The 24,695-nt window shown below is 41.0% G+C and overlaps 1 protein-coding gene across 3 annotated transcripts; it reads right to left on the reverse strand.

Moving 5' to 3' along the window:
• Positions 1–991: 991 nt before the first annotated feature.
• On the reverse strand, positions 992–23,749 carry LOC131937951 (uncharacterized). Of its 3 annotated transcripts, none has more exons than XM_059295742.1 (12): positions 23,487–23,749; positions 21,140–21,465; positions 18,746–18,856; positions 14,473–14,531; positions 12,049–12,201; positions 11,580–11,738; positions 10,004–10,214; positions 4,615–4,869; positions 3,204–3,320; positions 2,675–2,743; positions 1,775–1,904; positions 992–1,198 (listed from the first exon to the last, which is right to left on the reverse strand). In XM_059295742.1, exons 1-12 carry the CDS (start codon positions 23,685–23,687, stop codon positions 1,025–1,027), a joined length of 1,965 nt encoding a protein of 654 aa, XP_059151725.1. In that variant the 5' UTR covers positions 23,688–23,749; the 3' UTR covers positions 992–1,024. The 3 variants fall into 3 exon arrangements, with proteins under 3 accessions (XP_059151725.1, XP_059151724.1, XP_059151726.1); XM_059295741.1 differs by having other exon boundaries at positions 21,140–21,468; XM_059295743.1 differs by lacking the exon at positions 4,615–4,869 and having other exon boundaries at positions 21,140–21,468.
• Between the last annotated feature and the right edge of the window lie 946 nt (positions 23,750–24,695).

Raw genomic sequence — 24,695 nt, forward strand, 5'->3', positions numbered from 1 at the left:
TGGTCGATGATCGTCTAGTCAGTGGTCGATGGTGGTCTAGTTAGTGGTCTAGTTAGTGGTCGATGGTGGTCTAGTTAGTGGTCGATGGTGGTCTAGTCAGTGGTCGATGGTGGTCTAGTCAGTGGTCGATGGTGGTCTAGTTAGTGGTCGATGGTGGTCTAGTTAGTGGTCTAGTTAGTGGTCTAGTTAGTGGTCGATGGTGGTCTAGTTAGTGGTTGAGTTAGTGGTCGATGGTGGTCTAGTTAGTGGTCGATGATGGTCTTATGAGTGGTCGATTGTGGTGTGGGAATGGACAGAATGACGCCAACACATGCGCTGTGTATAAATAACGAGCCAAATCTTGTAGACTAATCAATACGAGTTAAAGATGAAAATACAATCGATGTGATCCTTGGTAAGACGCGGTGTTGTATTGATGTGATCCTTGGTAAGACGCAGTGTTGTATTGATTTGAATTAATGAAGACAGTGCTTGTTTCAGCCCAACATACAAGTACATGAGATATGTGATTTGTGTGTTACTGAGAAAACACGTGAATGACACTTTGAAATTTAAATTTGTTTTCAAGAGTATTTAAATTTAGTAGATGTGCTCGTTCCGTACCGAAGTGAATTTAGGACAACTGGCCGAATATCAAAGTGTTATATATATATATATATATATATATATATATATATATATATATATATATATATACACTGGCTATCACAAAGCATCCAAGTATACTGGCTATATATAGGTATTCATGTATGCAGTATATTCTTTATATACAGCCCCCCCCCCCCCCCTGTCTGTATACAGATTCCGATTTTAATTCATCTGAACAATTTTTGTAAATTATTTTTCTACAATAGTGTATTGGTTGTAGAGTTGTTTTTTTTTTTAATTTCGAGTAGTAGGACATAATTTTAACAGTTTTTTATTTATAGTAGGACATAATTTGAACAGTTTATTTCGAGTAGTAGGACATAATTTGAACAGTTTATTTCGAGTAGTAGGACATAATTTTAACAGTTTTTTTTTTTTATTTCGAGTAGTAGGACAAAATCTTAACAGTTGTTTCAGCATACACCCCGGTGGTGAAGTGGGCGTAGAGTCCCGAGCTGCTGACCTTGTTCATGGTGAGCACGAGGATCCCAAGGCCGACTGGGGCCACACGTGACTTGCCCTGCCTGTCCCTCGTCACGTGGATCATCACCTGAAATATAGGTCAAATGGTGCTAAAAATAACGACGATTTCTCGGGATCCGGCTGGCGTTAGTCTCAGAGGCGTAGCGACCCTTCCCGGCGCCCGGGTACATACTTTCAATTTGGCATCCCCCCCCCCCCCCTCGGGAGCAAATTTTCGATTTGCTACCCCCCCCCCCCCTCGAACTTTTCATTTGCAAACCCCCCTCAAACTTTCAATTTGGCGCCCCCCCCTAAGGTCGGCGCCCGGGGACATATGTCCCCCCCCCCCCCCGCCCCCCCCCCCCTCGCTACGCCTCTGGTTAGTCTTGATTGAAAACACATACTTAGGGGTGCATCTTACAGGAGACGAATAGTGTTTTTGACGTTTCCGCTCCCCCCCCCCCCCCCCGTGTTTTTATCATTGTTTTTTTTTTATTGAAGACATGACTGTATTTCTACTTATTAGAGGCTTTTTTAATTCATAGGATGCTGTTTTTTTTAACTGTTGTTTTTATTCAGATTTACGAAAAACTGTGACTACTTAAAACTTATATTTTGTAATGTTGTAGCAATAGACCAGGGCGATTGAAAGATTGTGATTTACCTTTCTTGGCTCAGTTTCAAGTGTGACCAAGTATTGACTCGTGTTTTTCATGAGCAGGAAGAAAGGACGCTTTCTCTTCGAGACGATTCGACAGTAGTCCGTCCCAACATGCAACACGTCCACTGGGATTCTGGCACGCCGCGCAGTAGGACAAAAATAGCATTAGTAATCTTCGAAACTTGACAAAAATATAATGTATAGTCTTCAAAACATTACAAAAGTAGCATTAACAATCTTCGAAACTTGACAAAAATATAACGTGTAGTCTTCAAAACATTACAAAAATAGCATTAATAATCTTCGAAACTTGACAAAAATACAACGTGTAGTCTTCAAAACATTGCAAAAACAGCATGTATAACGTATAGTCTTCAAAGCATTACAAAAATAGCATAATTAATCTTCGAAACTTGACAAAAATGTAATGTATAGTCTTCAAAACATTGCAAAAACAGCATGTATAACGTATAGTCTTCAAAACATTACAAAAATAGCATTAATAATCTTCGACACTTGACAAAACATGAAGTGCAATCTTCAAAATTTGACAAAATATAATGTATAGTTTTCAAATCATTACAAAAGATATCAGTTATAATGTTACAACCTTTATGAAAATATCATGTGTAGGCCTATTTCTCATAATATAAAATTTTGTCTATCGCCCAACATAGTTTTTATGCTAACTCAAAGGAAAAATATAATGTGCTAATAAGTTTTTAAAAAACCCAAAAGGATGCTATTATTTTCTATTTACCTATGAATTTTTAATTATTAGCTTTAATAACAAAAATCCGAAAAATGTGTCTTTAAAAACATCTTTTCCCAACATAAATGTGACGTTTAAAATATTTTCACCATTCTTTTCAAAGACAAGTTTCAATGCATAAAACAACTCACTGCTCGAGTGGGCACTTTCGGGATGTGATGACACCCTCTGACCGGAAGTGACCTTCTACGTCATATATGCTGGAAACAAATCACATGACCAGATACAATTTTATAACAATTAAATAGGCCAACATGTAAGATTATAGGTTAATGTGAACTTTTATGTACTTTTATAAAATAAAGTGTACTTTAATAGGAGAAAGTGTTTTTTTTATAGGAGAAAGTGTACTTTTATAGGCCAATGTGTACCGCCATAGGCCTACGAGTACTTCCAGACATAGATGTATACCAAAATGTTTTGTTGTAGTTCTACATGTGTGATCAAATGGGTTGTATGTACACATATAAGAGTTTTAAAAATAGGTTGTATGTACACATATAAGAGTTTAGAAAATAGGTTGTATGTACACATAGAAGAGTTTTAAAAATAGGTTGTATGTACACATATAAGAGTTTTAAAAATAGGTTGTATGTACACATATACGAGTTTTAAAATTAGATTGTATGAACACATATAAGAGTTTTAAAAAAAACTCACTCTAAGCTCATGTGATACGTCCCACGAATGATGGTGCAGGCCAGCGCTTCTACAGACATCTCATCCTGTGTGTGCCAGAACTTTGATCTGACCAACATCAGCGTCTCCATCACAGTTCTGGAACATGACGGGAGGAACTGGCATCAGGGATATTTACGGTAGTCTAAACATTCTTTCATAGGGATATTTAAGGTAGTCTAAACATTCTTTCATATGGATATTTACGGTAGTCTAAACATTCTTTCATAGGGATATTTACGGTAGTCTAAACATTCTTTCATAGGGATATTTACGGTAGTCTAAACATTCTTTCAATGGGATATTTACGGTAGTCTAAACATTCTTTCATAGGGATATTTACGGTAGTCTAAACATTCTTTCATAGGGATATTTACGGTAGTCTAAACATTCTTTCATAGGGATATTTACGGTAGTCTAAACATTCTTTCATAGGGATATTTACGGTAGTCTAAACATTCTTTCATAGGGATATTTACGGTAGTCTAAACATTCTTTCATAGGGATATTTACGGTAGTCTAAACATTCTTTCATCTCATTGACCTTAGCAGGTTAGTTCACGGATATTTACGGTAGTCTAAACATTCTGACCTGATGATGACCTAAAGCTTCTAGCTAAAGTAGCACACTGACCTGATGGTGACCTAAAGCTTCTAGCTAAAGTAGCGCACTGACCTGATGGTGACCTAAAGCTTCTAGCTAAAGTAGCGAACTGACCTGATGGTGACCTAAAGCTTCTAGCTAAAGTAGCGCACTGACCTGATGATGACCTAAAGCTTCTAGCTAAAGTAGCACACTGACCTGATGTTGACCTAAAGCTTCTAGCTAAAGTAGCGAACTGACCTGATGGTGACCTAAAGCTTCTAGCTAAAGTAGCACACTGACCTGATGTTGACCTAAAGCTTCTAGCTAAAGTAGCGAACTGACCTGATGGTGACCTAAAGCTTCTAGCTAAAGTAGCGCACTGACCTGATGATGACCTAAAGCTTGTAGCTAAAGTAGCGCACTGACCTGATGATGACCTAAAGCTTCTAGCTAAAGTAGCGAACTGACCTGATGATGACCTAAAGCTTCTAGCTAAAGTAGCGCACTGACCTAATAGTGACCTAAAGCTTCTAGCTAAAGTAGCGAACTGACCTGATGGTGACCTAAAGCTTCTAGCTAAAGTAGCGCACTGACCTGATGGTGACCTAAAGCTTCTAGCTAAAGTAGCGCACTGACCTGATGATGACCTAAAGCTTCTAGCTAAAGTAGCGCACTGACCTGATGATGACCTAAAGCTTCTAGCTAAAGTAGCGCACTGACCTGATGTTGACCTAAAGCTTCTAGCTAAAGTAGCGCACTGACCTGATGGTGACCAAAAGCTTCTAGCTAAAGTAGCTCACTGACTACCTGATTCCGTAAAATTTGGCCAGTTTGTAGAAGACCCGTGAAAACGTCGCCCCAGTGAAGGCCAGGCCGTTCTCGTGCAGGGAATTGTCCAGGTGGTCAGCGCCTGGAGTGTCCAGTGGCCGAAGTCCGTCGGTCTCATTGGTCGTCCAGCTGCCCATTGTCCACTTGAAGGTCCCAAAGATGTAGAACTCCAACGTTTTCCCCATCATGTCACAGAAAGCTTCGATCATTCCTTCAACTGCTGCTGTCTTCGGGCTGTGTTAGCAAGGATGATACGGGTATGTACGTACACTAGACGCCAATAAGGGAAATACTAGCAGGACTTAAGTACAACGCCATGGAGGGAGCTAGTACTTTATAAAACTAAAAAGTGCGGCATAATAGTGCATGCCATCTGTCTAGAGAAGACAACGTCGGATGTCAAAGAATATGTTGACGTAAGTATACGATATTCGACACTTATGATGCAATTAAAAATAAGAGACTATAGAATACTCAGTGTCTTATTACAGCCAAAACTATCTAAAAAATGTCTTTGAGAAAGAATATGTTTGGTCCCTTAGGTTTCCCCTTAAATGACATCAGTCCCCACTACTGACATCAGTCCCCACTACTGACATCAGTCCCCACTACTGACATCAGTCTCCACTACTGACATCAGTCCCCACTACTGACATCAGTCCCCACTACTGACATCAGTCTCCACTACTGATATCAGTCCCCACTACTGACATCAGTCCCTGACATCAGTCCCCACTACTGACATCAGTCCCCACTACTGACATCAGTCCCCACTACTGACATCAGTCCCCACTACTGACATCAGTCCCCACTACTGACATCAGTCCCTGACATCAGTCCCCACTACTGACATCAGTCCCCACTACTGACATCAGTTCCCACTACTGACATCAGTCCCCACTACTGACATCAGTCCCTGACATCAGTCCCCACTACTGACATCAGTCCCCACTACTGACATCAGTCCCCACTACTGACATCAGTCCCTGACATCAGTCCCCACTACTGACATCAGTCCCCACTACTGACACCAGTCTCCACTACTGACATCAGTCCCCACTACTGACATCAGTCCCCACTACTGACATCAGTCCCTGACATCAGTCCCCACTACTGACATGTCCCCACTACTGACATCAGTCCCCACTACTGACATCAGTCCCCACTACTGACATCAGTCCCCACTACTGACATCAGTCCCCATAACTGACACCAATCCCTGACATCAGTCCCCACTACTGACATCAGTCCCCACTACTGACATGTCCCCACTACTGACATCAGTCCCCACTACTGACATCAGTCCCCACTACTGACATCAGTCCCCACTACTGACATCAGTCCCCACTACTGACATGTCCCCACTACTGACATCAGTCCCCACTACTGACATCAGTCTCCACTACTGATATCAGTCCCCACTACTGACATCAGTCCCTGACATCAGTCCCCACTACTGACATCAGTCCCCACTACTGACATCAGTCCCCACTACTGACATCAGTCCCCACTACTGACATCAGTTCCCACTACTGACATCAGTCCCCACTACTGACATCAGTCCCTGACATCAGTCCCCACTACTGACATCAGTCCCCACTACTGACATCAGTCCCCACTACTGACATCAGTCCCTGACATCAGTCCCCACTACTGACATCAGTCCCCACTACTGACACCAGTCTCCACTACTGACATCAGTCCCCACTACTGACATCAGTCCCCACTACTGACATCAGTCCCTGACATCAGTCCCCACTACTGACATGTCCCCACTACTGACATCAGTCCCCACTACTGACATCAGTCCCCACTACTGACATCAGTCCCCACTACTGACATCAGTCCCCATAACTGACACCAATCCCTGACATCAGTCCCCACTACTGACATCAGTCCCCACTACTGACATGTCCCCACTACTGACATCAGTCCCCACTACTGACATCAGTCCCCACTACTGACATCAGTCCCCACTACTGACATCAGTCCCCACTACTGACATCAGTCCCTGACATCAGTCCCCACTACTGACATCAGTCCCCACTACTGACACCAGTCTCCACTACTGACATCAGTCCCCACTACTGACATCAGTCCCCACTACTGACATCAGTCCCTGACATCAGTCCCCACTACTGACATGTCCCCACTACTGACATCAGTCCCCACTACTGACATCAGTCCCCACTACTGACATCAGTCCCCACTACTGACATCAGTCCCCATAACTGACACCAATCCCTGACATCAGTCCCCACTACTGACATCAGTCCCCACTACTGACATGTCCCCACTACTGACATCAGTCCCCACTACTGACATCAGTCCCCACTACTGACATCAGTCCCCACTACTGACATCAGTCCCCACTACTAACATCAGTCCCTGATATCAGTCCCCACTACTGACATCAGTCCCTGACATCAGTCCCCACTACTGACACCAGTCCCCAATACTGACACCAGTCCCCACTACTGACATCAGTCCCCACTACTGACATCAGTCCCCACTACTGACATCAGTCCCCACTACTGACATGTCCCCATTACTGACATCAGTCCCCATTACTGACATCAGTCCCTGACATCAGTCCCCACTACTGACATCAGTCCCCACTACTGACATGTCCCCACTACTGACATCAGTCCCCACTACTGACATCAGTCCCCATTACTGACATCAGTCCCTGACATCAGTCCCCACTACTGACATCAGTCCCCCACTACTGACATCAGTCCCTGACATCAGTCCATGACATCAGCCCCCACTACTGACATCAGTCCCCACTACTGACATCAGTCCCCACTACTGACATCAGTCCCTGACATCAGTCCCCACTACTGACATCAGTCCCCACTACTGACATCAGTTCCCACTACTGACATCAGTCCTCACTACTGACATCAGTCCCTGACATCAGTACCCACTACTGACATCAGTCCCCACTACTGACATCAGTCCCCACTACTGACATCAGTCCCCACTACTGACATCAGTCCCTGACATCAGTCCCCACTACTGACATCAGTCCCCACTACTGACACCAGTCTCCACTACTGACATCAGTCCCCACTACTGACATCAGTCCCCACTACTGACATCAGTCCCTGACATCAGTCCTCACTACTGACATCAGTCCCCATAACTGACACCAATCCCTGACATCAGTCCCCACTACTGACATCAGTCCCCACTACTGACATCAGTCCCTGACATCAGTCCTCACTACTGACATCAGTCCCCACTACTGACATGTCCCCACTACTGACATCAGTCCCCACTACTGACATCAGTCCCCACTACTGACATCAGTCCCCACTACTGACATCAGTCCCCACTACTGACATCAGTCCCTGATATCAGTCCCCACTACTGCCATCAGTCCCTGACATCAGTCCCCACTACTGACATGTCCCCACTACTGACATCAGTCCCCATTACTGACACCAATCCCTGACATCAGTCCCCACTACTGACATCAGTCCCCACTACTGACACCAGTCTCCACTACTGACATCAGTCCCCACTACTGACATCAGTCGCCACTACTGACATGTCCCCACTACTGACATCAGTCCTCACTACTGACATCAGTCCCCACTACGGACATCAGTCCCCACTACTGACATCAGTCCCTGACATCAGTCCCCACTACTGACATCAGTCCCCACTACTGACATCAGTCCCTGACATCAGTCCCCACTACGGACATCAGTCCCCACTACTGACATCAGTCCCTGACATCAGTCCCCACTACGGACATCAGTCCCCATTACTGACATCAGTCGCCACTACTGACATGTCCCCACTACTGACATCAGTCCTCACTACTGACATCAGTCCCCACTACTGACATCAGTCCCCATTACTGACACCAATCCCTGACATCAGTCCCCACTACTGACATCAGTCCCCACTACTGACATGTCCCCACTACTGACATCAGTCCCCACTACTGACATCAGTCCCCACTACTGACATCAGTCCCCACTACTGACATCAGTCCCTGATATCAGTCCCCACTACTGACATCAGTCCGACATCAGTCCCTACTACTGACATGTCCCCACTACTGACATCAGTCCCCATTACTGACACCAATTCCTGACATCAGTCCCCACTACTGACATCAGTCCCCACTACTGACATGTCCCCACTACTGACATCAGTCCCCACTACTGACATCAGTCCCCATTACTGACATCAGTCCCCACTACTGACACCAGTCCCCACTACTGACATCAGTCCCCACTACTGACATCAGTCCCCACTACTGACATCAGTCCCCACTACTGACATCAGTCCCCACTACTGACATCAGTCCCCACTACTGACATCAGTCCCTGACATCAGTCCCCACTACGGACATCAGTCCCCACTACTGACATCAGTCCCCACTACTGACATCAGTTCCCACTACTGACATCAGTCCCCACTACTGACATCAGTCCCCACTACTGACATCAGTCCCCATTACTGACATCAGTCCCCACTACTGACATCAGTCCCCACTACTGACATAAGTCCTTACTACTGACATCAGTTCCCACTACTGACATCAGTCCCCATTACTGACATCAGTCCCCACTACTGACATCAGTCCCCATTACTGACATAAGTCCCCACTACTGACATCAGTCCCCACTACTGACATCAGTCCCTGACATCAGTCCCCACTACTGACATCAGTCCCCACTACTGACATCAGTTCCCACTACTGACATCAGTCCCCACTACTGACATCAGTCCCCACTACTGACATCAGTCCCCACTACTGACATCAGTCCCCACTACTGACATCAGTCCCCACTACTGACACCAGTCCCTGACATCAGTCCCTGACATCAGTCCCTGACATCAGTCCCCACTACTGACACCAGTCCCTGACATCAGTCCCTGACATCAGTCCCTGACATCAGTCCCCACTACTGACATCAGTCCCCACTACTAACATCAGTTCCCACTACTGACATCAGTCCCCACTACTGACATCAGTCCCCACTACTGACATCAGTCCCCACTACTGACATCAGTCCCCACTACTGACACCAGTCCCTGACATCAGTCCCTGACATCAGTCCCCACTACTGACATCAGTCCCTGACATCAGTCCCTGACATCAGTCCCTGACATCAGTCCATGACATCAGCCCCCACTACTGACATCAGTCCCCACTACTGACATCAGTCCCCACTACTGACATCAGTCCATGACATCAGCCCCCACTACTGACATCAGTCCCCACTACTGACATCAGTCCCCACTACTGACATCAGTCCATGACATCAGTCCCTGACATCAGTCCATGACATCAGTCCCTGACATCAGTCCCTGACATCTATGCCCCCCCCCCAACTTTACTCACTGGTTCTCTAGCTGCGAGTCTGTTAGAAGCACCAGGTGCCCCATCTCATGCCCCACTATGTCTGGCGCCGTGGCGAACGGTCTGTGACGTAGCTGACCTTGGCCGAATATTATCAAACACTTAGTCGCCGACACCTGGTGGCCGATCTTCGTCCCTAGGGGGCCTCTCATGGCGATAGGCGGGTTCTGTAGGCTTGTGTAGTTAAACCATTCTGTGGAATAGATCTCTAGTTAAACCAGTCTGTAGTTAAACCAGTCTGTGGAATAGATCTCTAGTTAAACCAGTTTGTGGAATAGATTTCTAGTTAAACCAGTCTGTAGTTAAACCATTCTGTAGAATAGATCTCTAGTTAAACCAGTCTGTGGTTAAACCAGTCTCAAACCTTCTAGCATCTTCTGGGCCTGAGCTAAACCCTAACCTCAAACCTTCTAGCATCTTCTGGACCTGAGCTAAACCCTACTCTCAAACCTTCTAGCATCTTCTCGGCCTGAGCTAAACCCTAACCTCAAACCTTCTAGCATCTTCTCGGCCTGAGCTAAACCCTACTCCCACAACAAACCTTCTAGCATCTTCTAGCCTGAGCTAAACCCTACTCTCAAACCTTCTAGCATCTTCTAGCCTGAGCTAAACCCTACTCTCACAACAAACCTTCTGGGCCTGAGCTAAACCCTACTCTCACAACAAACCTTCTAGCATTTTCTCGGCCTGAGCTAAACCCTACTCTCACAACAAACCTTCTAGCATCTTCTGGGCCTGAGCTAAACCCTACTCTCAAACCTACTAGCATCTTCTAGCCTGAGCTAAACCCTACTCTCACAACAAACCTTCTAGCATCTTCTGGGCCTGAGCTAAACCCTAACCTCAAACCTTCTAGCATCTTCTGGGCCTGAGCTAAACCCTACTCTCAAACCTTCTAGCATCTTCTCGGCCTGAGCTAAACCCTAACCTCAAACCTTCTAGCATCTTCTCGGCCTGAGCTAAACCCTACTCCCACAACAAACCTTCTAGCATCTTCTAGCCTGAGCTAAACCCTACTCTCAAACCTTCTAGCATCTTCTAGCCTGAGCTAAACCCTACTCTCACAACAAACCTTCTGGGCCTGAGCTAAACCCTACTCTCACAACAAACCTTCTAGCATTTTCTCGGCCTGAGCTAAACCCTACTCTCACAACAAACCTTCTAGCATCTTCTAGCCTGAGCTAAACCCTACTCTCACAACAAACCTTCTGGGCCTGAGCTAAACCCTACTCTCACAACAAACCTTCTAGCATTTTCTCGGCCTGAGCTAAACCCTACTCTCACAACAAACCTTCTAGCATCTTCTGGGCCTGAGCTAAACCCTACTCTCAAACCTTCTAGCATCTTCTAGCCTGAGCTAAACCCTACTCTCACAACAAACCTTCTAGCATCTTCTGGGCCTGAGCTAAACCCTAACCTCAAACCTTCTAGCATCTTCTGGGCCTGAGCTAAACCCTACTCTCAAACCTTCTAGCATCTTCTCGGCCTGAGCTAAACCCTAACCTCAAACCTTCTAGCATCTTCTCGGCCTGAGCTAAACCCTACTCTCACAACAAACCTTCTAGCATCTTCTGGGCCTGCGTGATGTAGAAGAAGCCGTCCAAGAGTGGAGCTACAGCCTTATTGAGATACTCAAACATGCCCTTGTGACACGGGAATTTGACGATTGGGTACTCTTTGCCAGGTAACCACGTGGCATAGTCGTCCATCTTGATAGCTGGATGAATGGATCGTTGAGTCAGATGTTTAGAAATTTGAAGCGATCTTATTTTAAAATTTAGCTACCAGCAATCATCTCGTTAAAAAGCTTAGCAATTACCAACAATCCACATTTTTAAAATTTAGCTACCAGCAATCATCTCGTTAAAAAGCTTAGCAATTACCAACAATCCACATTCTTAAAATTTAGCAGGCAGCAACAATCAAGCACAAAAAATATCCATCATTAATTTTTTTGTATTTAAGGGACAAGTCCAAAACAAAGTGAATTTTTTAAAAGAAGAGTCAGATTTAAACTTGAAACTAACCTTGGACGTATTTATTGCTCAAAAAGCAAATTGTGTTGTCGTATGAGAAAGAAACCAGCAGACAAAACGGATATCTGCCGTAGAATATCGGACCCGTGTTGCGGCTGCCGCCTACAGCAAAAGCGCGGCTGTTGCAAACTTTTCCAACTTGAGCTGTTGAAATGGGTAGGAAAACATCACCCGTCCTCAACAGTAGGGAGATGCGGTTGATCTTTGGGGGTGTATTGTCCATTAAATCTAATTACCTTTACTTTGTTTCAGCGAGACAATATTTTGTATTGTCCATTAAATCTGATTGCCTTTACTTTGTTTCAGCGAGACAATATTTTGTATTGTCCATTAAATCTGATTACGTTTACTTTGTTTCAGCGAGACAATATTTTGTATTGTCCATTAAATCTGATTACGTTTACTTTGTTTCAGCGAGACAATATTTTGTATTGTCCATTAAATCTGATTAGTTAAACCTTTACTTTGTTTCAGCGAGACAATATTTTGTATTGTCCATTAAATCTGATTAGTTAAACCTTTACTTTGTTTCAGCGAGACAATATTTTGTATTGTCCATTAAATCTGATTAGTTAAACCTTTACTTTGTTTCAGCGAGACAATATTTTGAGACAATGACAAGATCACATGAAGGGAGAAAGTGTATGTTTATTGTATGGGGCAGCGTGGTCAAATGGAAGAGCGTTTGTTTGTTAACACGAACACCTCGAGTTCGGGTCCCTGACTAGAGTCGTTGCATGTCGCTGAGTCCACCAAACTCTGCTGAGTACTTGAGTTAGGTTAAGAAAGGCTGCTGGACATAGTGCTACACATACTACCTCTTTAAACGTCGAGGACAAAGAATCAGATGAACTCTACTTCCATTGCTAAATGGGCCGCCATGTCCGAAAAGAAACGTTACTTTCATGATTATTTTTAAAAATCTGCAGCCAATACATATGTTTATATATATATATATATATATATATATATATATATATATATATATATATATATATATATATATATATATATATATATATATATATATATATATATATATATATATATATATATATATATATATATATATATGTATGTATGTATGTATGTATGTATATATATATATATATATATATATATATATATATATATATATATATATATATATTTATTTATTTATTTATTTATTTATATATATATATTTAAAAATCCTTAGTAAATCTTAACTTAAGGAAATATTTGAACATAATAAAATGAGGTACGATACTTGCCTATCTAAATTTAACATTTAACAAGTGATCTGCAGTGTATGTAGAAAAATATACTTTTATTTCCTAGTGATCAGAACCCTATCAATAAAACTTACTTTTATTTCCTAGTGATCAGAACCCTATCAATAAAACGTACTTTTATTTCCTAGTGATCAGAACCCTATCAATAAAACTTACTTTTATTTCCTAGTGATCAGAACCCTATAAATAAAACGTACTTTTATTTCCTAGTGGTCAGAACCCTATCAATAAAACTTTATTTCCTAGTGATCAGAACTCTATCAATAAAACTTACTTTTATTTTCTAGTGATCAGAACCCTATCAATAAAACTTTATTTCCTAGTGATCAGAACTCTATCAATAAAACTTACTTTTATTTCCTAGTGATCAGAACCCTATCAATAAAACTTTATTTCCTAGTGATCAGAACTCTATCAATAAAACTTACTTTTATTTCCTAGTGATCAGAACCCTATCAATAAAACTTTATTTCCTAGTGATCAGAACTCTATCAATAAAACTTACTTTTATTTCCTAGTGATCAGAACCCTATCAATAAAACTTTATTTCCTAGTGATCAGAACTCTATCAATAAAACTTACTTTTATTTCCTAGTGATCAGAACCCTATCAATAAAACGTACTTTTATTTCCTAGTGATCAGAACCCTATCAATAAAACTTACTTTTATTTCCTAGTGATCAGAACCCTATCAATAAAACGTACTTTTATTTCCTAGTGATCAGAACCCTATCAATAAAACTTTATTTCCTAGTGATCAGAACTCTATCAATAAAACTTACTTTTATTTCCTAGTGATCAGAACCCTATCAATAAAACGTACTTTTATTTCCTAGTGATCAGAACCCTATCAATAAAACGTACTTTTATTTCCTAGTGATCAGAACCCTATCAATAAAACTTACTTTTATTTCCTAGTGATCAGAACCCTATCAATAAAACTTACTTTTATTTCCTAGTGATCAGAACCCTATCAATAAAACTTACTTTTATTTCCTAGTGATCAGAACCCTATCAATAAAACTTTATTTCCTAGTGATCAGAACCCTATCAATAAAACTTACTTTTATTTCCTAGTGATCAGAACCCTATCAATAAAACTTTATTTCCTAGTGATCAGAACCCTATCAATAAAACGTACTTTTATTTGTGCGGACCTCCAGGAGAGCGCCATCACATTTAGAAAAAACGTAAGTCACTCTGCAAAAAGATAGGCCATGTTGTTAATCCATCGGTCACTTCTGAACATTTTACATGGTATGATTTGGAAACTTAGCATTGATTGCTTGTAAGGCAACTGTTTTCACAATGTCAGCAGACAAGTTTTTATCCCTGACATTCTAGACCCCAACATTCATCACTGACTTTCTAGACCCCAACATTCATCACTGACTTTCTAGATTTGAGACCTCTAGTCTTTGTACCCTAACATTCATCACTGACTTTCTAGATTTGAGACCTCTAGTCTTTGTACCCTAACATTCATCACCGACTTTCTAGATTTAAGACCTCTAGTCTTTGTACCCTAACATTCATCACTGACTTTCTAGACCCTAACATTCATCACTGACTTTCTAGACTCTAACAACATTCATCACTGACTTTCTAGACCCCAACATTCATCACTGACTTTCTAGACTCTAACAACATTCATCACCGACTTTCTAGATTTGAGACCTCTAGTCTTTGTACCCTAACATTCATTACTGACTTTCTAGACTCTAACAACATTCATCACTGACTTTCTAGACCCCAACATTCATCACTGACTTTCTAGACCCCAACATTCATCACTGACTTTCTAGACTCTAACAACATTCATCACTGACTTTCTAGATTTGAGACCTCTAGTCTTTGTACCCTAACATTCATCACTGACTTTCTAGACTCTAACAACATTCATCACTGACTTTCTAGACCCCAACATTCATCACTGACTTTCTAGACTCTAACATTCATCACTGACTTTCTAGACTCTAACAACATTCATCACTGACTTTCTAGACCCCAACATTCATCACTGACTTTCTAGACCCCAACATTTGTAACTGACTTTCTAGACACCAACATTTATAACTGACTTTCTAGACCCCAACATTCATCACTGACTTTCTAGACCCCAACATTCATCACTGACTTTCTAGACTCTAACAACATTCATCACTGACTTTCTAGATTTGAGACCTCTAGTCTTTGTACCCTAACATTCATCACTGACTTTCTAGACTCTAACAACATTCATCACTGACTTTCTAGACACCAACATTCATCACTGACTTTCTAGACCCCAACATTCATCACTGACTTTCTAGACTCTAACAACATTCATCACTGACTTTCTAGACACCAACATTCATCACTGACTTTCTAGACCCCAACATTCATCACTGACTTTCTAGATTTGAGACCTCTAGTCTTTGTACCCTAACATTCATCACTGACTTTCTAGACTCTAACATCATTCATCACTGACTTTCTAGACTCTAACAACATTCATCACTGACTTTCTAGACCCCAACATTCATCACTGACTTTCTAGACTCTAACATTCATCACTGACTTTCTAGACTCTAACAACATTCATCACTGACTTTCTAGATTTGAGACCTCTAGTCTTTGTACCCTAACATTCATCACTGACTTTCTAGACTCTAACATCATTCATCACTGACTTTCTAGACCCCAACATTCATCACTGACTTTCTAGACTCTAACATTCATCACTGACTTTCTAGACTCTAACATTCATCACTGACTTTCTAGACTCTAACAACATTCATCACTGACTTTCTAGATTTGAGACCTCTAGTCTTTGTACCCTAACATTCATCACTGACTTTCTAGACTCTAACAACATTCATCACTGACTTTCTAGACACCAACATTCATCACTGACTTTCTAGACACCAACATTCATCACTGACTTTCTAGACCCCAACATTCATCACTGACTTTCTAGACTCTAACATTCATCACTGACTTTCTAGACTCTAACATTCATCACTGACTTTCTAGACTCTAACAACATTCATCACTGACTTTCTAGACCCCAACATTTGTAACTGACTTTCTAGACTCTAACAACATTCATCACTGACTTTCTAGACCCCAACATTCATCACTGACTTTCTAGACTCTAACAACATTCATCACTGACTTTCTAGATTTGAGACCTCTAGTCTTTGTACCCTAACATTCATCACTGACTTTCTAGACTCTAACAACATTCATCACTGACTTTCTAGACACCAACATTCATCACTGACTTTCTAGACCCCAACATTCATCACTGACTTTCTAGACTCTAACAACATTCATCACTGACTTTCTAGACACCAACATTCATCACTGACTTTCTAGACCCCAACATTCATCACTGACTTTCTAGACTCTAACATTCATCACTGACTTTCTAGATTTGAGACCTCTAGTCTTTGTACCCTAACATTCATCACTGACTTTCTAGACTCTAACAACATTCATCACTGACTTTCTAGACCCTAACAACATTCATCACTGACTTTCTAGATTTTAGATCACTAGTCATTGTACCCCATCTTTCTTGACCGTTGTCGTTTTACCATTCTTCACAGCATGTTTCATGTCAGCTAACCCCTTATTAAATGATTCAAATATTGAAGTATTCAAATATTGAAGTATTCAAATACTATGTATTCAAATATTGAAGTATTCGAATATTGAAGTATGCAAATAGTGAAGTATTCAAATATAGAAGTATTCAAATATTGAAGTTGAAATATTGTTGAAAATATACTAATAGATATTGTAGGATACATAATTTTGATAGTTAAACATAAAATACACAAAACACAAAAAAAAAATTCATTAAAAAAACGTTTTAATAACAAGCTTTTATGTAATAATGCACTAAAAAGTATAAAACAAAATATCTTAAAATATATATTAATACACTACTATTTACATAACTATAAAGAAAAGCGTGGGTCACTATACAGAGGCGTAGCGACCCTTCCCGGCGCCCGGGGACATACTTTCGATTGGCACCCCTCCCCCTTCAGACTTTCGATTTGCACCCCCCTCAGACTTTCGATTTGCACCCCCCTTCAAACTTTCTATTTGTTTTTCCAACCTATTTTGGCGCCCCCTAAGGTCGGCGCCCGGGGACATATGTCCCCCCCCCCCCGCCCCCCCCCCCCCCTCGCTACGCCTCTGTCACTATATTATCTATTGGACACTTTTACTAATATTTAGGAAGCGACCAAAAAGTAGTAAAAGTATCCAATATATAATAAAGTGACCAACGTTTTTCTTTATAGTTATATAAGTTGTAGTGTATTAATATATATTTTAAGAAATTTATTTATTTTCTACTTTTTAGTGCATTATTACATAAATTCTTAAAGCTTGTTATTAAAACGTTTTTTTATGAATTTTTTTTTAGTACTTTAAATTATAAAAATTTACAATAGAGTTGCACGACTAAAAACCTTTGCGCACCTAATGAACGTGATGGCGAGTGTATAATAGTGCGGAATAGTTAGATAAAACAGCCTACTAATTTGGACAAAATTTTAATTTAATAAAAAAAAATAATTAGGCATCCAATTAAGTCAAATTAATGTCAGATTACATTGTCTAGCGGTAAAGAGTTGGACTGCTAACCCGTAAGTCTCGAGTTTGAATCCGGGTTCCGTTCAGTAGACCGTCGCTGAGTCCACCCAACTCTAATGGGTACCTAACTCTCGTTAGGGAAAGTAAAGACGGCTGGGGATAGTGCTGACCACACTATCTCTTAATATGCCGAGGTCACAGAAACAAGTGAACTCTACTTCACTTGCCCCATAGACCATCAGGTTTGAAAGGGAAACTACTACTACAACTACTACATTGTCTTCATGTCTTGACCCACGTGCCAACTTTGAACCGTATCTATCAGTTCGAGGTGCCCGTAATTTTAGATATTTAAATGTCAAGCAAGAACTATACAGCCCACTGTAAGAGATGAAAGCAACAATATTTAGACGTGATGTTAGGACAGTCATATAATCAACAGTAACAGATGAAAGCACTTACATGTGAATGCCATGCTTACATGTGAATGCTTTACTTACATGTGAATGCCTTACTTACATGTGAATGCCTTACTTACAGGTGAATGCCTTACTTACATGTGAATGCCTTACTTACATGTGAATGCCTTACTTACATGTGAATGACATTTTACATGTGAATGCCTTACTTACATGTGAATGCCATATTTACATGTGAATGCCATACTTACATGTGAATGCCTTACTTACATGTGAATGACATTTTACATGTGAATGCCTTACTTACATGTGAATGCCTTACTTACATGTGAATGCCTTACTTACATGTGAATGCCATATTTACATGTGAATGCCATACATACATGTGAATGCCATACTTACATGTGAATGCCATCAACGAACGGCTTGTACACGTAGTACTCGTTTGCCTGATCGTCTAGGCTCGTCGTTATATCCTTTTGTCCAATTATTTCAAAGTTCATAGGTTCAAATCTAATGTAAACATTGCAATTATTTCAAAGTTCATAGGTTCAAACCTAATGTAAACATTGCAATTATTTCAAAGTTCATAGGTTCAAACCTAATGAAAACATTTCAATTATTTCAAAGTTCATAGGTTCAAACCTAATGTAAACATTGCAATTATTTCAAAGTTCATAGGCTTAAATCTAATGTAAACATTGCAATTATTTCAGAGTTCATCGGATCAAACCTAATGTAAACATTGCAATTATTTCAGAGTTCATCGGATCAAACCTAATGTAAACATTGCAATTATTTCAAAGTTCATCAGATCAAACCTGATGTAAACATTGCAATTATTTCAAAGTTCATAGGCTCAAACCTAATGTAAACATTGCAATTATTTCAGAGTTCATCGGATCAAACCTAATGTAAACATTGCAATTATTTCAAAGTTCATAGGCTCAAACCTAATGTAAACATTGCAATTATTTCAAAGTTCATAGGTTCAAATCTAATGTAAACATTTCAATTATTTCAAAGTTCATAGGCTCAAACCTAATGTAAACATTGCAATTATTTCAAAGTTCATCAGATCAAACCTAATGTAAACATTGCAATTATTTCAAAGTTCATAGGCTCAAACCTAATGTAAACATTGCAATTATTTCAAAGTTCATAGGCTTAAATCTAATGTAAACATTGCAATTATTTCAGAGTTCATCGGATCAAACCTAATGTAAACATTGCAATTATTTCAAAGTTCATCAGATCAAACCTGATGTAAACATTGCAATTATTTCAAAGTTCATAGGCTCAAACCTAATGTAAACATTGCAATTATTTCAGAGTTCATCGGATCAAACCTAATGTAAACATTGCAATTATTTCAAAGTTCATAGGCTCAAACCTGATGTAAACATTGCAATTATTTCAAAGTTCATAGGCTCAAACCTAATGTAAACATTGCAATTATTTCAGAGTTCATCGGATCAAACCTAATGTAAACATTGCAATTATTTCAAAGTTCATAGGCTTAAATCTAATGTAAACATTTCAATTATTTCAAAGTTCATAGGCTTAAATCTAATGTAAACATTGCAATTATTTCAAAGTTCATAGGTTCAAACCTAATGTAAATATTGCAATTATTTCAAAGTTCATAGGCTTAAATCTAATGTAAACATTGCAATTATTTCAGAGTTCATCGGATCAAACCTAATGTAAACATTGCAATTATTTCAAAGTTCATCAGATCAAACCTGATGTAAACATTGCAATTATTTCAAAGTTCATAGGCTCAAACCTAATGTAAACATTGCAATTATTTCAGAGTTCATCGGATCAAACCTAATGTAAACATTGCAATTATTTCAAAGTTCATAGGCTCAAACCTAATGTAAACATTGCAATTATTTCAAAGTTCATAGGTTCAAATCTAATGTAAACATTTCAATTATTTCAAAGTTCATAGGCTCAAACCTAATGTAAACATTCCAATTATTTCAAAGTTCATCGGATCAAACCTAATGTAAACATTGCAATTATTTCAAAGTTCAAAGGCTCAAACCTAATTTAAACATTGCAATTATTAAAATTTTATTTTTCCCAAAACGTTTATATTTGAAAAGTGTCCATATATCGTAAAATGAAAATACAAGTCTGGAGTTAAACAAAGGGAACCTAATGTAAACATTGCAATTATTTCAAAGTTCATAGGCTCAAACCTAATGTAAACATTGCAATTATTTCAAAGTTCATAGGCTTAAATCTAATGTAAACATTGCAATTATTTGAAAGTTCATAGGCTCAAACCTAATGTAAACATTGCAATTATTTCAAAGTTCATAGGCTCAAATCTAATGTAAACATTGCAATTATTTCAAAGTTCATAGGCTCAAACCTAATGTAAACATTCCAATTATTTCAAAGTTCATCGGATCAAACCTAATGTAAACATTGCAATTATTTCAAAGTTCAAAGGCTCAAACCTAATTTAAACATTGCAATTATTAAAATTTTATTTTTCCCAAAACGTTTATATTTGAAAAGTGTCCATATATCGTAAAATGAAAATACAAGTCTGGAGTTAAACAAAGGGACAAGAACTACTATGGGGTGACACTAGTCACACATCTAAGTCGTGACATTTAGTCACACATCAATAAGACGGGGCTGACGGCTGGACCACAACAGACCAGACTGTGACGGCTGGACCACAACAGACCAGACTGTGACGGCTGGACCACAACAGACCAGACTGTAACGACTTGAGAAGATACATACACGAGGAACAAGCCGAGCTGAACTCACTTTTGAATGACATGCTGTACAACTTTAGTATCCAGCACACAAGCAGCTCGCAGAAGTGGTATTCTAGAATTCATAGCAGTTTTATTAGCGAGATTCTGATAAACGTTCTCACGGATATCGACCCTCTTGTAGCTGACGTCATCGTTAGCTGTGACGTCATCTCTTATTTCAATGACGTCATCCTTCTTGATTTCAACAAGTTCACCAACCGACTTGGAGTTGTTCACGTGCACCAAGACGTCTGCTACATGCTGTCCGTCACAGATCAGACGTACTCGTCTGGTCAATGACCCGACGGACGTGACGGAAGATTCCAGAAGGTTTTGCTGCTGATGGACAAATATCGTAGCTGAGATGTCTCAAACAAATACAACTAAAACTGTAATACAACTACTTGATGTTGTTTGATAGATAGGGGAGATGGGGTTCAGATCTCTGTGATGATGTGTGAAGATGTGTCAAACAAGTACAACTAAAACTGTAATACAACTACTTGATGGTCTTTAAATTGTGTTGTTAAGTAAAATTCATATAACACGTTTAGCACAGAAGGTGTGACGAGGGATAGTGTGGCGAGGGATAGTGTGACGAGGGATAGTGTGACGAGGGATAGTGTGACGAGGGATAGTGTGGCGAGGGATAGTGTGACGAGGGATAGTGTGACGAGGGATAGTGTGACGAGGGATAGTGTGGCGAGGGATAGTGTGTCGAGGGATAGTGTGACGAGGGATAGTGTGACGAGGGATAGTGTGGCGAGGGATAGTGTGTCGAGGGATAGTGTGACGAGGGATAGTGTGACGAGGGATAGTGTGACGAGGGATAGTGTGGCGAGGGATAGTGTGACGAGGGATAGTGTGACGAGGGATAGTGTGGCGAGGGATAGTGTGGCGAGGGATAGTGTGACGAGGGATAGTGTGACGAGGGATAGTGTGGCGAGGGATAGTGTGTCGAGGGATAGTGTGACGAGGGATAGTGTGACGAGGGATAGTGTGGCGAGGGATAGTGTGTCGAGGGATAGTGTGTCGAGGGATAGTGTGACGAGGGATAGTGTGACGAGGGATAGTGTGACGAGGGATAGTGTGACGAGGGATAGTGTGGCGAGGGATAGTGTGACGAGGGATAGTGTGGCGAGGGATAGTGTGGCGAGGGATAGTGTGTCGAGGGATAGTGTGACGAGGGATAGTGTGACGAGGGATAGTGTGACGAGGGATAGTGTGACGAGGGGTAGTGTGACGAGGGATAGTGTGGCGAGGGATAGTGTGTCGAGGGATAGTGTGACGAGGGATAGTGTGACGAGGGATAGTGTGGCGAGGGATAGTGTGTCGAGGGATAGTGTGTCGAGGGATAGTGTGACGAGGGATAGTGTGACGAGGGATAGTGTGACGAGGGATAGTGTGACGAGGGATAGTGTGACGAGGGATAGTGTGACGAGGGATAGTGTGGCGATGGATAGTGTGACGAGGGATAGTGTGACGAGGGATAGTGTGACGAGGGATAGTGTGACGAGGGATAGTGTGGCGAGGGATAGTGTGTCGAGGGATAGTGTGTCGAGGGATAGTGTGACGAGGGATAGTGTGACGAGGGATAGTGTGACGAGGGATAGTGTGACGAGGGATAGTGTGACGAGGGATAGTGTGACGAGGGATAGTGTGGCGATGGATAGTGTGACGAGGGATAGTGTGACGAGGGATAGTGTGACGAGGGATAGTGTGACGAGGGATAGTGTGGCGATGGATAGTGTGACGAGGGATAGTGTGACGAGGGACAGTGTGACGAGAGACAGTGTGACGAGGGACAGTGTGACGAGGGACAGTGTGACGAGGGATAGTGTGACGAGGGATAGTGTGACGAGGGACAGTGTGACGAGAGACAGTGTGACGAGGGATAGTGTGTCAGTGTATTTTACATGAAGGAACGTAAATAATTTTAGGATATCTCTTTTAGCGAAAAATATGGTGATGTGTGGAGATGGGGTATACTACAATCGTTGATAACATCATGGACGAGCTTGTGTCTGAACCACATGAATTAGATTTTCTGAAAGATTATAACACCAAGATTTTAAACGCATCCATCCATTTACTCCAGAGGCGTAGCGAGGGGGGGGGTCAACCATAGGGGGCGCCAAAATGAATTGGGAAAAAATTAAAAGCTCATTTTAGCTGCAGTTTTGCATTATAAATATAAAAATATATGGGGGGGGGGGGGCGCCTAATTGAAAGTTGGTCCCCGGGAGGGGTGGGACGCCAAATTGAAAGTTTGTCCCCAGGCGCCGGGAAGGGTCGCTACGCCTCTGGTTTACTCTGAGAAAGACAGTCAAGTCTTACAAAACTTAACCAGCACTGACCTGTAGATCCTTACAGCCGAATTTCTTCTTATAGTCAAGCACTTCATCTCCAATCAATGGCGCATCGCTCTGTCTTTGGGTGGTGCTGTTTAGTGGTCCGCTGTGCTGTTCATTGGACACGGGCAGTGCAGAGATGGACGCTAGAGTTATCCAATACAGGCAGGCTATGGTTAGATGGCCAGAAACACGACAGCAGCTCATGGTGGGAAGAATACGAAACTGTGGCGCGAAACTCACTGCTAAACCAACATGCTTAAAACAGATGTGTTCTATCTACTGTTCTACTACGTGTCATAGTAAAAACATATCGCTTACGTACTACGCCTGGACCAGTTGTCTAATCTTTTCAAACACTGCTCTTTAATTATTTTTAACACACGAAAATTGTTTTAAGAAAAAAGTTGAAGACGTGTGAAGGGGGAAGGAGGGTAAGAATCGGGCTATTTTTTAAAACGTATGCATTTTGGGGGCTAATTCAATTGAAAGTTATACTTTATCTGCTGTAGAGAAAAAAGTACGAACACCAAACTTTCAACAACTGTGTTTCCATTACTTCTTTATATCTTAAACGCTCATTCTTTAAATGCAATTGTTCACTATAAGATGTTTTCAATTATCTAGACGTTTTTATAAATGCTAGTATGCGTTTGTTAGTGTTCAACGTATCCCGTTTGTTGGTGTTCAACGTATCCCGTGTGTTGGTGTTCAACGTATCCCGTGTGTTGGTGTTCAACGTATCCCGTGTGTTGGTGTTCAACGTATCCCGTGTGTTGGTGTTCAACGTATCCCGTGTGTTGGTGTTTATCGTATCCCCTGTGTTAGTGTTTATCGTATCCCGTGTGTTAGTGTTTATCGTATCCCGTGTGTTAGTGTTCAACATTTAGTACAACTGAATGCTATGAATTTGGTGTAGGACTAGTACAACTGAATGCCATGAATTTGGTGTAGGACTTGTACAACTGAATGCCATGAATTTGGTGTAGGACTTGTACAACTGAATGCTATGAATTTGGTGTAGGACTTGTACAACTGAATGCCATGAATTTGGTGTAGGACTTGTACAACTGAATGCCATGAATTTGGTGTAGGACTTGTACAACTGAATGCCATAAATTTGGTGTAGGACTTGTACAACTGAATGCCATGAATTTGGTGTAGGACTTGTACAACTGAATGCCGTGAATTTGGTGTAGGACTTGTACAACTGAA

Source organism: Physella acuta, unplaced genomic scaffold (assembly GCF_028476545.2).
Source record: "Physella acuta isolate Inbredline_101_S28 unplaced genomic scaffold, ASM2847654v3 ptg000225l, whole genome shotgun sequence".
Taxonomy (NCBI): domain Eukaryota; kingdom Metazoa; phylum Mollusca; class Gastropoda; family Physidae; genus Physella; species Physella acuta.